Here is a 17,055-nt window from a genome sequence, read left to right as displayed (position 1 = left end):
TTTTTCCACATTTTATTACATTACAGCCTTATTCGAAAATGTATTAAATTGGTTTTCTCCCTAATTAATCTACATACAATACCACATGATGACAAAGCAAAAACAAGTTTATAAAAAAACACTGAATTTAAACATTTACATAAGTATTCAGACCCTTTGCTCAGTACTTTGTTGAAGTACCTTTGACAGCGATTACAGCCTCAAGTCTTCTTGGGTATGACGATACAAGCTTGGCACACCTGTGTTTGGGAAGTTTCTACCATTCTTCTCTGCAGATCCTCTCAAGCTCTGTCAGGTTGGATGGGGAGCGTCGCTGCACAGCTATTTTCAGGTCTCTCCATAGATTTTCGATCGGTTTCAAGTCCGGGCTGTGGCTGGGCCACTGAAGAACATTCAGAGACTTGTTCCGAAGCCACTCCTGCATTGTCTTGGCTGTGTGCTTCGGGTCGTTGTCCTGTTGGAAGGTGAACCTTTGCAACAGTCTGAGGTCCTGAGTGCTCTGGAGCAGGATCTCTCTGTACTTTGCTCCGTTCATCTTTCCCTCGATCCTGACTAGTCTCCCGGTCCCTGCCGCTGAAAAACAGCCCCACAGCATTCTGCCACCAACATGATTCACCGTAGGAATGGTGCCAGGTTTCCTCCAGACATGATGATGCTTGGCATTCAGGCCAAAGAGTTCGATCTTGGTTTCATCAGACCAGAGAATCTTGTTTCTCATGGTCTGAGAGTCTTTAGGTACCTTTTGGCGAACTCCAAGCAGGCTGTCATGTGCCTTTTAATGAGGAGTGGCTTCCGTCTGGCCTCTCTACCATAAAGGCCTGATTGGTGGAGTGCAGCAGAGATGGTTGTCCTTCGGGAAGTTTCTCCCATCTCCACAGAGGAACTATGTAGCTCTGTCAAAGTGACCATCGGGTTCTTGGTCACCTCCCTGACCAAGGCACTTCTACCCCAATTGCTCAGTTTGTCCGGGCGGTCAGCTCTAGGAAGAGTCTTGGTGGTTACAAACTTATTCCATTTAAGAATGATGGAGGACACCGTGTTCTTGGGGACCTTCCATGCTGCAGAAAATGATTTGGTACCCTTCTCCAGATCTGTGCCTCGACACAATCCTGTCTCATGAGGTCGAAGAACAATTCCTTTGACCTCATGGCTCGGTTTTTCGCTCTGACCTCATGGCTTGGTTTTTTGCTCTGACATGCACTGTCAATTGTGGGACCTTATATAGACAGGTGTGTGCCTTTCCAAATGATGTCCAATCAATTGAATTTACCAAAAGTGGACTCCAAGTTGTAAACTCAGCAAAAAAAGAAACGTCCTCTCACTGTCAACTGCGTTTATTTTCTGCAAACTTAACGTGTAAATATTTGTATGAACATAACAAGATTCAACAACTGAGACATAAACTGAACAAGTTCCACAGACATGTGACTAACAGAAATTGAATAATGTGTCCCTGAAGAAAAGGGGGGGTCAAAATCAAAAGTAACAGTCAGTATCTGGTGTGGCCACCAGCTGCATTAAGTACTGCAGTGCATCTCCTCCTCATGGACTGCACCAGATTTGCCAGTTCTTGCTGTGAGATGTTACCCCACTCTTCTACCAAGGCATCTGCAAGTTCCCGGACATTTCTGGGGGGGAATGGCCCTAGCCCTCACCCTCCGATCCAAAAGGTCCTAGACGTGCTCAATGGGATTGCGATCCGGGCTCTTTGCTGGCCATGGCAGAACACTGACATTCCTGTCTTGCAGGAAATCACGTACAGAACGAGCAGTATGGCTGGTGGCGTTGTCATGCTGGAGAGTCATGTCAGGATGAGCCTGCAGGAAGGGGGAGGAGGATGTCTTCCCTGTAATGCACAGTATTGAGATTGCCTGCAATGACAAGCTCAGTCCGATGTTGCTGTGACACACCACCTCAGACCATGACGGACCCTCCACCTCGAAATTGATCCCACTCCAGAGTACAGGCCTCGGTGTAACGCTCATTCCTTCGACGATAAACGCGAATACGACCATCACCCCTGGTAAGACAAAACCGCGACTGGCACTTTTTGCCAGTCCTGTCTGGTCCAGTGACGGTGGGTTTGTGCCCATAGGTGACGTTGTTGCCGGTGATGTCTGGTGACGACCTGCCTTACAACAGGCCTACAAGCCCTCAGTCCAGCCTCTCTCAGCCTATTGCGGACAGTCTGAGCACTGATAGAGGGATTGTGCGTTCCTGGTTTAACTCAGGCAGTTGTTGCCATCCAGTACCTGTCCCACAGGTGTGATGTTCAGATGTACCGATCCTGTGCATGTGTTGTTACACGTGGTCTGCCACTGCGAGGACGATCAGCTGTCTGTCCTGTCTCCCTGTAGCGCTGTCTTAGGCGTCTCACAGTACGGACATTGCAATTTATCACCCTGGCCACATCTGCAGTCCTCATGCCTCCTTGCAGCATGCCTAAGGCACGTTCACGCAGATGAGCAGGGACCCTGGGCATCTTACTTTTGGTGTTTTTCAGTCAGTAGAAAGGCCTCTTTAGTGTCCTACGTTTTCACAACCGTGACCTTAATTGCCTACCGTCTGTAAGCTGTTAGTGTCTTAACCGTTCCACAGGTGCATGTTCATTAGTTTATGGTTCATTGAACAAGCACAGGGAACAGTGTTTAAACACTTTACAATTTAGATCTGTGAAGTTATTTGGATTTTTACAAATTATCTTTGAAAGACAGGGTCCTGAAAAAGGGACATTTCTTTTTTTGCTGATTTTAGAAACATCAAGGATCAACAATGGAAACAAAATGCGCCTGAAGCACCTCTCATGGAAAAATACCGTATGTAAATAAATAATGTAAATAAGGTATGTTTTCTAAGTTTTGAAAATTTCCTAAAACCTGTTTTTGCATTGTCAGTAGTGTGTGTAGATTGATGAGGATTTCATTTTTTTTTTATTTTTTTTTAATCCATTGTGGAATAAGGCTATAACAAAATGTGGAAAAGGGGAAGGGGCCTTAATACTTTCCCAAATGCATTGTTTATAATTTGATAGTGGAAAAAAAGAACCCTCAAGTTTGGTAGTATACACCTTAATTCTCTATTAAACTTAACTAATGAAATTGTAATGAAAAAGATTTAGAATATGCTGAAGCAAATTTAAGATTAGGGTAAATATATTAAATTAACTATACTTTTAAAAAAAATCATAATGATACCTCTTTAGCATCTTAACATTGTTCCTGCACAACAAAAATACACATTCTAAGACATGTGATAACACATACACGTTTTAGATACTTCAAATACAATGTTTTCATTTCACTGTGCGACGGAATGCCGCCCATGCCGAAATGGATTGAGAATCACAAGGAGACAAACACATGCAAAAGTAATTATGTTTAATTAAAATAAAACCATGCACAGGTCACCATCACCCAGACTACAGAATCACACCGGTTAAAAAATAAACATCTAAAGCCATATTTTGCATTCAGTGGGCCCACTGTATGATAACCTCAACGAACATACACAGGTCAGCCCTAAAGATGAAACAAAAAACTAACTCACCATTCCCCACCTAGTAATGTGAACCTGAAAAAGGTGCCAAGCACATAAGATAAGTATTTGAAACCCAATGTAATTTAACCCCTCAAAATGTACTTCCTCCCCATTCAATCACAAAGCGTAACAATCCACATGGCAGAGAGGCCAGAGGTTTAAAATAGGAGTGGGCGATGAACCGAGAGTGCCCAGTTGATACACACACAGTGTTGAATGCCTAATCCCATGTACCGTACATGTGCCAAGGCCCAGAAATTCACATAATCGGGATTGAGAAGCTGGTTGCTCAGTTTGAGACCAATGCTAGCCTGAAAAACACCAATAAATGTTTTAATTCCCTCCCTTGCCGTTTCACCAAGAGTGGTTAAAAAAATAAAACATAAGGGTGGGGGGTTGTCGCTTTTTGGATTTCAGAAACAGACCCTGGCAAGACTATGCAGTGTATCCTAAGCCACTGCGTAGACCAACAGAGCAAGCAGAATCATAAAAACTAGTCTTGCAGCGACATTAAGAGCAGAACAGTTACAACTTTACTGTCCACATTTCAGTGGGGCCACGGGATCTACTTTTCTTTTGCAGCGCAGCAAGTCATCTTGATTTCTGATTTCCACCCCTGCTACACACTACAGAGTAAATGCCACCACCCTTGGGTTGAAGAATCCAGCACACACATAAGATAGGTACACTCAATAAGATCATTTATGTTATTTTACAATCTGGATGTAGAACACAAAGAAGAAGAAGAAAAAAAAAAGATGTAAGATGTACAGTAATTTGTATCGTAATGTCTGGTCTGCACAGTTGGGTAGATGATGGGGGTGGTGGAGTCCACCTGTGCAACCATCTCTGTCTAATGAGAGAGAGAGAGAGAAAGTGAGCATGGCATTTAGGACAGAAGGTGAGAGGGGCCTGGCAAAAGAGAGCTTATGTGAGAACAGAGTATTCAAGAGTCTCAGAAAAATAAGGGGTACGTAACACTGTGTGTGTGGGGGGGGGGGGGGGGGGGGATTGTGCGAGTGTGCAGATGTGAGGAAGCATTGAATCAGTGCGAGTGCATGTACTGTATGTGTAGATTTACGTGTGTGTGTGTGTTGATGGAGATCGTGAGGGAGAGTAGGGATAGCAGGGCTTGTCAGGGCCAGGGGGCTCAGTTGCTGAAGACCTGGCCTTCGGGCGGCTGGGGGAGCTTCATGTTCTCTTTACACATCATGAGCCTCCGGAGCTCCTGCAGCACCACACGGATGCTGTACGAGTTCTGCCACTTAGCCAGTGCCGCCACCGCCCGCGTGTCCACCTGAGGGGAGGTTACAGCCATGTAAGAGACTCACACACAACTTGGAAAAGACATAGTATGAGTATTCGAACACAGCTTAACATACTGTATACTACAAACTTAATGAGTGAGAGATATATACACACACAGCTAATTTTAATATACTGTAAACGAACAGTATACTTTCAGTTAAACGTACTAGCGCTTCGCCTGTCTACTGGAAATTGATGCTGTTGCTATGCAACCTCTTGCTAGCAAAAATTACTAGCTAGAAATTTTACGACTTTAAGGTGTGTAATTAAATTCAATCTGGAGTGCCAGAGTTCTTAAATTCTGAGCGTTTCGCTCTCGGAGCGTTCAGAGCGCACTCTGCCAAGCAGCGTAACTTGGCGCTTTGGCCGAGGAGTAAGGTTGATCCGAGCGTTCTGACCTCACAACGGCAGTCAAGCACCCAAGCTAACTTGCTAGCTACTTCCACACTCAAGTGAGAGAATACCTCACTCTGACCATTTTACTCAAATCTAGCAGAGCTGCTTAGGCTGTTTTCATGTTATCTAGAGCTTTGGTGACAAACTGTTGCTGGCAACAATTTAATTACGCTTTTTTGTCAACGTTTACCGACACCGGCCATATTCAACTGGTGTTGAGTGTTCGTAAATTCATCAGATTTTCTGCGCTCTGGCACAGACGAGTGAATTTACGAATGCACCTGAATGTCCATTGAGAACGCACGACTAAACCATTTAGCAAAGCTAAAAATGATGGGAATAATCAAGTCAATAAATATTGGGTAGTTAGATAGCATATAGTTAATATACTGGCAAGTTTGATGTATTAGTAGCCAACTAATGTTAGATAGCTAGCTAATTTACCGGCACATACTGCTGTATGCTGTAATGATATGCGGGTCGCAAGGATGGAGGAGCTAACAAATTGTCAGTCAACATAACGTGTAAGGAAACTTATTTGAAAAGTACTTTATTACATTGCTCAACATTTGTCATAATTAGTTAAAGCAATGAATTTGTATCCGCTCTCGGACTTCGGCTGAATATTTTCCAGCATTTTCTTAAAATCTGAGACCGTTGTGACGCCACGCCCATTTTCTGAAGAATTGCATTATGGGCCCTAAGAGCACGGAAATAGTGTCCACTGCTTGTATACTTCGTATTTTGGTGAATATAGTTCGACATCCGGGAACTTTTGGTATACTAACTATATCCATACTATGACCAATAACCTTACTTTACACTCAATTTACATCACAAATAGTATGTGTAGTATGAGTATTCTAAAGACAGCTATGGCCTCTGTAGAAGAAAATTGGGTTTCAAACCTTGGCTAATTTATTATTTTTATGCTCATTGGTGCCTTCAGCTCAGACAAGGAAAAAAGTGTCCTCAAACAAACCAACGGAGATTCCTGGACAAAAACCCATGTTCAGTAGAGTTTCAAGTGCTTTTTAGTCTAGGACTTCATCTGGGTCTGAAAAACCAGTCCTGCGTCTGTAGGTAATGAATCCGCTGTGCTTTGCAAACTGTAGGCCTTCCGGCCACATACTCCAAAATACAAAAAGGTGCTGAATCCAACCCGAACAATAGGACATGTATGACCTGAGACTTACCACACCGTTTGAGTTGTGCACGCCATTCAGATTGATCTTGGTCACAAATCGGACAAAAGGGGGAGACTCAGGATATCTGGGTCCACATTCTACCTTTAGACTGTACATCCTGTTCTCGTAGATTGTCTGGAAGAAAGACATCAGAAAGGCAAGATTTAAGTCCTGAAACAGGTTTTGGTTCAAGATAAAAGCCTGCATGGTAGTGGGTAGCTGTCAAATCAAAGTTTATTTGTCACGTGGTAGTGGGTAGCTGTCTTGGTTATAATCATGAGCGGTGAGCCATGACAGTGAGTAAGCTTGTTGTAGGCCTATCACTGGACTGCTGGCTCCAGTTTAGTATTGGCCTATGTTGTTAATTAAAGGAGCCTGCAAAACAGAGGTGCATCTGGGACAGAACGCGTGTGGTTCTTTGACTCATGGATGTTTCATCCTTTGTTTGCAAAACTCCTTTTGCGGTCAAAATAAAATATGAATTTTTCTATTTCAATTATATTGCTGTCGCGCTCATGGTGTGGTCCTCCCCTCCCAATGGTGTGTGTTAGTGAGAGATACACAGTGCCTTCGGAAAGCATTCAGACCACTTGACTTTTCACATTGTTACGTTACAGCTTTATTCTAAAATGTATTAAATAGCTTTTTCCCCCTCATCAATCAACACACAACACCCGATGACAAAGTAAAAACAGGTTTCGAATTTTTAGCTAATTTATAAAAATAAAAAGTATTCAGACCCTTTACTCAGTACTCTGAAGCTCCTTTGGCAGCGATTACAGCATCAAGTCTTCTAGGGTATGATGCTATAAGCCTGGCACACCTGTATATGGGGAGTTTCTACCATTCATCTCTGCAGATCCTCTTGGGCTCTGTCAGGTTGGATGGGGAGAGTTGCTGCACAGCTATTGTCAGGTCTTAATGGAACCCCTTAAGACAATAGCTGTGCAGCAACCCCCACAGCATGATGCTGCCACCACCATGCTTCACCGTAGTGGTGGTGCCAGGTTTCCTCCAGATGTGACACTTTGCATTCAGGCCAAAGATTTCAATCTTGGTTTCATCAGACCAGAGAATCTTGTTTCTCATGGTCGGAGTCCTTTAGGTGCCTTTTTGCAAACTCCAAGCTGGCTGTCAGGTTCCTTTTACTGAGGAGTGGCTTCTGTCTGGCCACTTTACCATAAAGGCCTGATTGGTGGAGTGCTGCAGAGATGGTTGTCCTTCTGGAAGGTTCTCCCATCCCCACAGAGGAACTCTAGAACTCTGTCCTGACCAAGGCCCTTCTCCCCAAATTGCTCAGTTTGGCCGGGCGGACAGCTCTAAGAAGAGTCTTGGTGGTTCCAAATTTCTTCCATTTAAGAATGAATGAGGCCACTGTGTTCTTGGGGACCTTCAATGCTGCAGAAATGTTTTGGTACCCTCCACCAGATCTATGCATCGAAACAATCCTATCTTGGAGTTCTACGAACAATTCCTTCGACTTCATGACTTGGTTTTTGCTCGGATATGCACTGTCAACTGTGGGACCTTATATAGACTGGTGTGATTCCAAATGTCCAATCAATTCACCACAGGTGGACTCCAATCAAGTTGTAGAAACATCTCAAGGATGATCAACAGAAACAGGATTCACCTGTGCTCAATATCGAGTCTCATAGCTTAGGGTCTGAATCCTTATTAAAAATAAGGTATCTGTTTTTTTCTAAAAACCTATTTTCGCTTTGTCATGATGGGGTATTGTGGGCAGATTAACAATTATTTTTTAAATCAATTTTAGAATAAGGATGTAAACGTAACAAAATGTGGAAAAAGTCAAGGGGTCTGAATAGTTTCCAAAGGCACTGTAAATTATTGGTTCCTCCACTGGGAGAAAGGTGATTTATGCTATGTTTATCCTCTTTGTTCATGCTCACAAGCAACATCAACAAGAACACATGTACTTCATATAGCTGACAAAATCATGGTTTTGGTTGGGCGAGGGCAACACTACTTTAGGTCTCAGGGCGGGGGACATCACACCATGATGGCTGCTATTAGTGCAAACAGCTAACTAACTAGCTAGCGATTTCACACCTGCTACTTGAGCATGGTTTAGAGCTGACCTGCGGTGTGCATGGTTTAGCTGAAGCAGTGTTCTTGGCTATGATTGCGCAGCAGCTCATCCTCTAAAATCAAAATGTTCCATATGTTTTCATTCCTCAAATTGGTGTTAAAATAGAGGTGATTCCATATTGATCGTCAACTGTGGATATAGATGTGGAAAGCGACAGTTGCTGTGTCAGAAAGTAGCATTAGCTGCCAAATCCATTTGCGATGTCCTTGTTTTCTCACTTCCTCAACGCTTATAATTTAGAGAAGGAAATACAATGCACTTGAGAAGAATTGAGGAAACCAGGACTGAGAAAGCAAGGATTTCTGTGGCGTGACGGTGTTTGGTCTGTCACCCTGAGAGGCCTTATGGCGTTTGTGTGTGTGTGCGTCATTGGTTTTCCATTACCCTGGGAGGCCCTATGATCATGCCTGTCCAGCGAGTCAGCATTATGTCCTCGTCGTCCTCCAGTCCCCAGCTCACTGTCCCGTCTCCAACACCCTTCTGGCCCTCTTCCAGCTCCTCCAGTAGCCGGAAGTTACGGGGAACTTTGATGACTTTAAAAAAAATACAAGGTTCAAAGCAGACATTTTTCAACCACACATATCTAGTAGTTAGTACAATGTAAACTGAAAATTCACTGCTCTGCACACAGACCAGGGTGCAAAGTTGACTCAATGGGTTCTGTTGAATTGTTCATTAAAAATGCAAAGTGTGGAGCAAGGTTGAAAATACTGTTCATTGTAATACGGTTTATACAGGAAGACATGAAAGGTAAAAACCGGATGACAGTACTCTGTTAGATTGTTCCATTCCTTTCATCAAAATGTTAGGCAAACATGTAGCTAGGCCTAATTCTATGAATTTTGATAGTGATTCATTTAACACAACCCTCCTCAGCTAATTGTATGTTAGCTAATCAAATACAATTAGTAGGAACCAAGTAACTAGCTATCCTATGTTATTCACGCACCACTGAATCTGACACATGCAATTACCATAGCCATCACTTTCTCAAGTTGTGGGTGTGTAGTTGATGGCCAAAGTGCACTTGCTAGTTAGGTATCGAAAAGGAAAGGGGGATACCTAGTCAGTTGTGCAACTGAATGCATCTTCCGCATTTTACCCAACCCCTCTGAATCAGAGAGGTGCGGGGCTACCTAGTTAACAATGTAAATCTACTCTTATCTATAATAGATAACTAGCTAGTTCTCATTACTTTTCATTTTACTGGGTGGGTATAATTTGTTGAACGTTCCAACATGAATCTGTTCCAAAAACGAAGTAAATAACAAGGTTTCCAACAAACAACACATCCAAAGTTGTATAGCGGCCGAATAAGATACCGGGTAGGGCCTGGGCTATTTCATTAGGTTTTCACTCACCACGTTTATTCCGAAAAATCTCAGGTAGCCTATGGACAAACATTAAGAATAAGCTACGTGGTGAGTTGATGCCTATGCGGCAGCTAGTTATCTATGTTTATTGATCGTGCTACTTTGTATGCGTTGTTGGCAACTTTGTACTTTACTACGTTTTTGGAACAGATTCCTGTTGGAACGTTCCACAAATTATACGCACCCCGTTCACTTAACTAACCGCTAATACACAGTTGGAGAAATACATTTTGACAGATGCCAGCTATTTCAGTTATTCGAAACATGTATACTAGTTCTGCCAAGCTCGATTTGCAAGTTGTCTCGGTTCAGCTGCCACTGGTACCAGCTAACGTTACTAGTAATGTTAGCGTCGTTAGCTGCGCAGAAACATGACGCTGCAGTTGAATAGGCTAGCTAGTAAGTTAGACGAATACACAGACGATGGCTAAACCACACTAGAACCACAAATACAATATTTTATATACAAATTATGGCAGAATCAAGTAATATTTTAAATGCACCAAGTGAGTTGGTCGAGAGCTACAAATAGTCGGAGAAGAGCAAACTGCGCTAACGTTAGCTAGTTAGTAGCTAGCAATACTGGCTGAGCTAACTCACCCACATTCATCTAGTAAACATGTCTCGGGGAATTGTGGAATGTCTTTGAGATTAATGTTTCATAACGGAATGTAATATAGTTATTAAATTAAACGTAAAATACAAGCTCCTCAAATGAATATCACATATGTGTGAACGGGAAATTAGATTACCTGATCCGGCGGCGGCCGCCATCTTTGTCACTGAATAGCGAGGACGCGCACGTTCGAGTACGTCAGTGCAAATCGACTGGCCTGTTTGAGCAGTTTTTGGAGCCGAAGGTCAAAATAAACAAGATTTTCGAGAAGGGTGCAATTGCGGCCTGCAATTCGGGGCATTCCTGCACCTGTAGGAACCCCTCTTTTTTTTGCTAGCACAGACTGGAATATGTTCCGGGATTCTTCTAATGGTTTTGAGGAGTACACCAAATCAGTCACTGGCTTCATCAATATGTACATCGATGACGTCGTCCCCACAGTGACTACTACACATCCAACCAGAAGCCATGGATTAAAGGCAACATCCGCACAGAGTTTAAGGGTAGAGCTGCCACTTTCAAGGAGCGGGACTCTAACCCGGACGCTTATAAGAAATCCCGCTATGCCCTCCGACGAACCATCAAACAGGCAAATCGTCATTACAGGAGAAAGACTGAATCGTACTACACCGGCACCGACGCTTGTCGGATGTGACAGGGCTTGCAAAGTATTAGAGACTACAAAGAGAAGCACAGCCACGAGCTGCCCAGTGACACGAGCCTACCAGACGAGCTAAATTACTTTTACAGGCGCAACAAAGCTGGGACAGAGAGACTGAAAAACAGCCTCTATCTCAAGGCCATCAGACTGTTAAATAGCCATCACTAGCCTGCTACCACCTGGTTACTCAACCCTGCACCCTAGAGGCTGCTGCCCCATGTACGTAGACATGGAATCACTGGTCACTTTAATAATGGAACACTAGTCACTTTAATAATGTTTACATGCTGCTTTACTCGTTTCATATGTATTTACTGTATTCTATTCTACTGTATTTTAGTCATTGCTACTCCAACATTGCTCATCCTAATATTTATATATTTCTCAATTCCAATTTTACTTTTAGATTTGTGTGTATTGTTGTGAATTGTTAGATAATACTGCACTATTGGAGCTAGGAACACAAGCATTTCGCTACACCCGCAATAACATCTGCTAAATATGTATATGTGACCAATAAAAGTTGATTTGATGTTCTAATTATTTCTCACCCCCTGTGAGAAATAATCATACCTGCATGTACCTGACATTGTTGAAAAACAAGATAGCAATGAATAAAGATCATACACGAACAATAGTCTCCTAGAATAGGTTATGGTGGATGAGTCTGGATCTTCCTCTTCTGCCATGTTGGATGAGCTACCTTCTCTGGTAAATACAGGGCCATTTCTCTGTCCCAATGGAAAATGACAGCTGCAAACCTGAATGTTGTCATTTGGTTTCCGGTCCGTCCGTCTGAAAGACAAAAACAAGTTTATTTGACTTGCTAGTTAGGTTGATTACTGAAATGGTAACATCTATATTCATCTACCATAACCCACAGACTTGACTATAGTAATGGTAAAATAGACTGGGCCGGGGTCCATTTGAACATCTTGACCATGTTCTGTTATAATCTCCACCCGGCACAGCCAGAAGAGGACTGGCCACCCCTCATAGCCTGGTTCCTCTAGGTTTCTTCCTAGGTTTTGGCCTTTCTAGGGAGTTTTTCCTAGCCACCGTGCTTCTACACCTGCATTGCTTGCTGTTTGGGGTTTTAGGCTGGGTTTCTGTACAGCACTTTGAGATATCAGCTGATCTAAGAAGGGCTATGTAAATAACTTTGAGTTGATTTGATTTGGTCTATCTGCACATTTAAAATCCGGCTATGTGGATGGGACATTTCTGCTGTGATGGAGGAATTATCTGGAATGCTTAACTAGATGATCTGGACAGTCTAGGGTATTATTTGCCCTAAGAGGTGAAGTATTGCGATGAGATATACGACTGTACTTCTGATTCTAATTCTCAAGAGGAAAGTTAAAACCCTCAGCTGTGAGGTCAATGAGGAGGACCAACAGTAATAGGGGAATTGTCTGAAGGGGACTGGCACGCAGCGGTGTAACATATGTATTTTGGGCACTGGCCAGCAGACCACGATTTCTACATTCAGGTCCTAAATCTGTGGCATGTGATGTTTGTAAGGCAACATTTCACTGCTGTGTCAGGCTAGTTTGGCACATTTTCTACTAGCCATTTCATTGCTCTCAGGCTAGTTTGGCACATTGTCTACTAGCCCAGTCTGACAAATACTAGATTCAGGCTAGCTTAATTTCCATCCATGCTGACATGTTTAACTGACTACAGGATATTTGATTAGTCATGTACAACAGATGCACTCATGGAACAAAATTGTGTTTTGTATGGGAAAACATTGAGCCCACAAGTCCTTTGTGAGCCAACTTTAGCTAATGTAGCTAACTAGTCAACCAAGGTGCCTAACTAGCTAACGTAAACTCACCCCATTCCGTACAAATGTGCGTAACCGCAACATTCAAACGAGGCTACAAAGAAAACTAATGGGACTGTAGCGACTGTGTTGACTTCAAAATCGTGGGTGTGAACTAGGTTTCTATTCAAGTGTTGATCGACATGGTAATGGGTCTATAGTATTGGAGAAAAGTTGAAAAAACTGACCTCTTCCGTTACATCGTGACGTGTCATGCCATAACATACAGCACGCATAAAGCAACTATTTCTGTCTTACAATCTCTCTCCACCAGGTGTAGCACTTCTCTCATCCTTTAAAAACAAGAAATGGACAGTGACGGGGGTAAGGGGGATACCTAGTCATTTTTTGCGTCATCATTGCATGCGATCATCATTCTCAAAGCCGCTGTTTACTTCTAAGATTACTTTAGCACCGCCCTAAAAACCCGATTCAAATTGACGCAAACCTTCAAATAGGTATGTAATGACACATTATATAAACTCTTTATAGTGTTTTATTTACATTTTAGAGGCGATAAGGTGATAAGTTGGACAGATCGAGTGAAAAAAAGCAATTTTCCCTCACAACATCTCTCCTTCTCACTATCACTATCACTCACGCATTAGTTTCGCTTCCCCACCCGCCATTTTTAAAAAGACCAGACGGGGCTCATTGCCTTCTTGAATCATGCAGAAACGGGCAGCTTTGGGGTCATGTAATTGATTCTGTTGGAAAGGGGAGAAATTGTGCTTTACAATGGTATTGACATTACAGTTGATCTGGAAGTATTACGTTTTTGTGGCGCTAAAATAAGGTCAATTGTACGGACCAAAGCGATGTTCAAAAGTGAGTGAGTTTACGTTAGCCCACCAGGCGATATTTAGCTAGCTAGTTAACATTAGCTCACCGTTCGTGTATTCAGACATTTGTAAGTGGTGACATGCTAGCTAACCAACTATCCTTGCCATGGTGCCGACCTAACGTTAGCTAGCAAGTCTGACTACACTACCGGGGAGTTAATGGTAACTAGCTAGCTAAATATCCCTTCCCTGGTGGGCTAACGTTGGCTAGCATGTCACCACGTGAAAAAGTAGCTGACTAGCTCACTAAAGACTTGCCAATAAAAAGGTCACAAGTCATTATGTTAGCCTATGTTGGTTTTCTGTTTACTTTTAAGGAAGGTAATGTGTGTTGTACATGTAACTACAGTCGGTGAGTATCTACCTATACTGAACAAAAATAAATGCAACATGCAACAATTTCTTCGATTTTACTGAGTTACAGTTCATATAAGGAAATCAGTCAATGTAAATAAATCCATTAGGCCCTAATCTATGGATTTCACATGACTGGGCAGGGGCGCAGCCATGGGTGGACATAGGCCCACCCACTTGGGACTCAGGCTCAGCCAGTCAGAATTAGTTTTTCCCCACAAAAGGGCTTCATTACAGACAGAAATACTCCTACATTTCATGAGCTGTCCGGGTGGCTGGTCTCAGACGATCCCGCAGGTGAAGAAGCCAGATGTGGAGGTCCTGGGCTGGCGTGGTTACACGTGATCTGCAGTTGTGAGGCCAATTGGACGTACTGCCAAACTCTCAAAAACTATGTTGGAGGCATTCAATTCTCTGGCAAGAGCTCTGGTGGACATTCGTGCAGTCAGCATGCCAAATGCATGCTCCCTCAAATCTTGAGACATCTGTGATTTTGTGTTGTGTGACAAAACTGCACATTTTAGAGTGGCCTTTTATTGTGCACATGTGTAGTGAAAATGCTGTTTAATAATCTTCTTGATATGCCACACCTGTCAGGTGGATGGATTATATTGGAGAAATGATCACTAACAATAATATAAACACATTGGTGCACAATATTTGAGAGAAATAAGCATTTGTGTCTGTGGAACATTTCTAGGATGTTTTATTTCAGCTCATGAAACATGGAATCAACATTTCACATGTTGCATTTATATTTTTGTTCAGTATAAAGGCAATTTTCACATCCATTGTTACATTTGTACATTAGTCTTAATCAGACGTAATTATTTGTAATGATATTTCAACACCATGCATACATGGAACAATAATTCTATCTTATTCAACGTTCTGACTCCAAAGAGTTCTATGTGCACTGAGGCCGCATGCTCCTATTACGCACAACAAAAATGATAGAGACATAGGACACAGACACACAGATCTCCGACATAACACGGGAAATATAAACAAATTAAACCATACATTGAATTAAATAAACAGAACTTCTACCTCATGAGTCTTGCGAACGTTCATGTGCGCTTTAAACATCGCGCCCACTCAGAACAGGGTAAGAAATGTTTGGCTATATTAAAATGTATCGTAGGCCTATCAGACATGAAACACATATGTCCACATGTTGCAAAAGGTATGGGGATGGAATGATGAAACGCTAGCAATTGTTTTACTATTAAATGGAATATAGATTTACCACATAGGGCCTGTGCATTTAGCAAAAGCAAACATTTCAACAAGAGAAAAAAAGCACTCTCCACTGGTGGGAGTTTGGAGAGCATCTTCCCACAGTAGGCTTATAATTCATTTTAACAACAAATTCCAAATGCTAGCTTAAGTTAAGTCTACATTTCAAGTAATTATTACATACCAAAAGACCTTTAAGGCCTATGCGAGAAATTGTTGCCCCATTGCTGGTGAGCTTACAAAGTAAACAGTTAATATTATTGATTTTTGGAGCTGCATATTTATTTATTATGGCAATCCTCTCTCCCTACAATTTGACGTTTGAGCTTCACCCGATCCAATAGCTGTACAGCAAATCAGCAATCTGTTTGCTAGCTCACCCGACCTGTGTGGAGTGACAGTTTGCTGGTCCAATAAGAGTGCAGAGTGTGCATTTCACTAACCTATCTGTTGCAACTTGCATGTTTTTTTTTTACAAGGGCGATGCTGCGGCTCCTGTATCTGACCAGATAATTTCAAGTCATCGGTTTCAAGTCAAGGCCTTGAGGCTCCAAGTCCAAGTTAAGTCTCAAGTTATTTTATTTTCTATCAAGTCATCAAATTTGTGACTCAAGTCCACAACTCTGATAATCGTTATTGTGTGCATGTAACCATGCTCAATGTTTGGTTTGTTAAATGTGATATCAACTCTGTCATGTGTAATGTTTTTTTTATAGTTCATTCAAGTTTGATACTTGAGTTGTCTTTCTCCCTCTCCTCCTGTTGCATGCCACTTGCCATACCAAGCCCTGGCTGCTGCCTGTCACTCAAGGAGAGAGTAGTTGCTTTCTTGAGAGCTTTTTGAGTCAACGTGACATGCCTGCAAATTCAAGATATTTGAATAGTTTACTATTACAGTGGATGAAGGAGCAGAAAGAGTGTGGAGATGTGGAAATGAACAGCAAGGAAGAAGGAAAGGAGCTGAGTGTAGAGGGAAGCGGTGTGGTGAGGAAGATTGGTATAAAGTATTTTTTTTTAAAATTCAATTACACCGGTACCTCAAAAATTGAACCTGATGAGAGGATGAATTACCTCTGTTGGGCAATATTACAATATAATCAGAAGTCGATGTTTGATAACCATGATCGATGGTGACGACATTGTGGTGTGACATGATATTCATTTTTTACATACTATAGTTTTGCCTATTTGAACATGACTGGCACCGCTGGAGTCGGGCAGCGCACAGCCGAGCATCACACCAAATTACCTACCTATCCGCCATAGCCCATTTCAATAAATATGTGGTCGGTAGACAGACTTAGCCTACTATTAACATAATGCAAGAGTACAAATGTAGTTTGTAGATGGAGCGGAGAGCGTCAAAAGCAATTTACATGAGAACAATTAGGCTATGGAACAATAATCATTATTAGCCTATTATAGGATTTTATTGTTATAGGCTTAGGCTATGTTATTAGGCCTATATTGTTATTCGGCTATTAGCCTAAATTAGACATGTTCTTTTTTATAGGTTGGAAATGCTAATTAGCAACAGAGAAGACCTGAGCAAGCTACAAATTCCTGCAGGAAGCTCCTGCACATCATCTCTTGCTGACATT

The 17,055-nt window shown here is 42.3% G+C and overlaps 1 protein-coding gene across 2 annotated transcripts; it reads right to left on the bottom strand.

Annotated features, from left to right (window-relative positions):
* Positions 1 to 3,362: 3,362 nt before the first annotated feature.
* Positions 3,363 to 10,916, bottom strand: LOC139536258 (ubiquitin-conjugating enzyme E2 variant 1-like). 2 transcript variants are annotated; one of them, XM_071336631.1, is made up of 4 exons: positions 10,667 to 10,916; positions 8,926 to 9,074; positions 6,438 to 6,563; positions 3,363 to 4,834 (listed from the first exon to the last, which is right to left on the bottom strand). In XM_071336631.1, exons 1-4 carry the CDS (start codon positions 10,686 to 10,688, stop codon positions 4,688 to 4,690), a joined length of 444 nt encoding a protein of 147 aa, XP_071192732.1. In that variant the 5' UTR covers positions 10,689 to 10,916; the 3' UTR covers positions 3,363 to 4,687. The 2 variants fall into 2 exon arrangements, with proteins under 2 accessions (XP_071192732.1, XP_071192733.1); XM_071336632.1 differs by having other exon boundaries at positions 10,515 to 10,672.
* Positions 10,917 to 17,055: the final 6,139 nt, after the last annotated feature.

The sequence above is a fragment of the Salvelinus alpinus genome, chromosome 12, assembly GCF_045679555.1.
Source record: "Salvelinus alpinus chromosome 12, SLU_Salpinus.1, whole genome shotgun sequence".
NCBI lineage: Eukaryota > Metazoa > Chordata > Actinopteri > Salmoniformes > Salmonidae > Salvelinus > Salvelinus alpinus.
Note: the sequence above shows the minus strand (reverse complement) of the source record. Positions and strands in the feature narration are given on the sequence as shown.

Excerpts from the sequence above, each read along its gene's own strand:
- LOC139536258 (XM_071336631.1), bottom strand. The coding sequence starts at position 10,688 with ATGGCGGCCGCCGCCGGATCAG. Across the intron at positions 9,075-10,666 it reads GGCGGCCGCCGCCGGATCAG|TCATCAAAGTTCCCCGTAAC; the intron begins GTAATCTAATTT and ends TTTTTTTTAAAG. Across the intron at positions 6,564-8,925 it reads TGATCATAGGGCCTCCCAGG|ACAATCTACGAGAACAGGAT; the intron begins GTAATGGAAAAC and ends TCTTTCTTCCAG.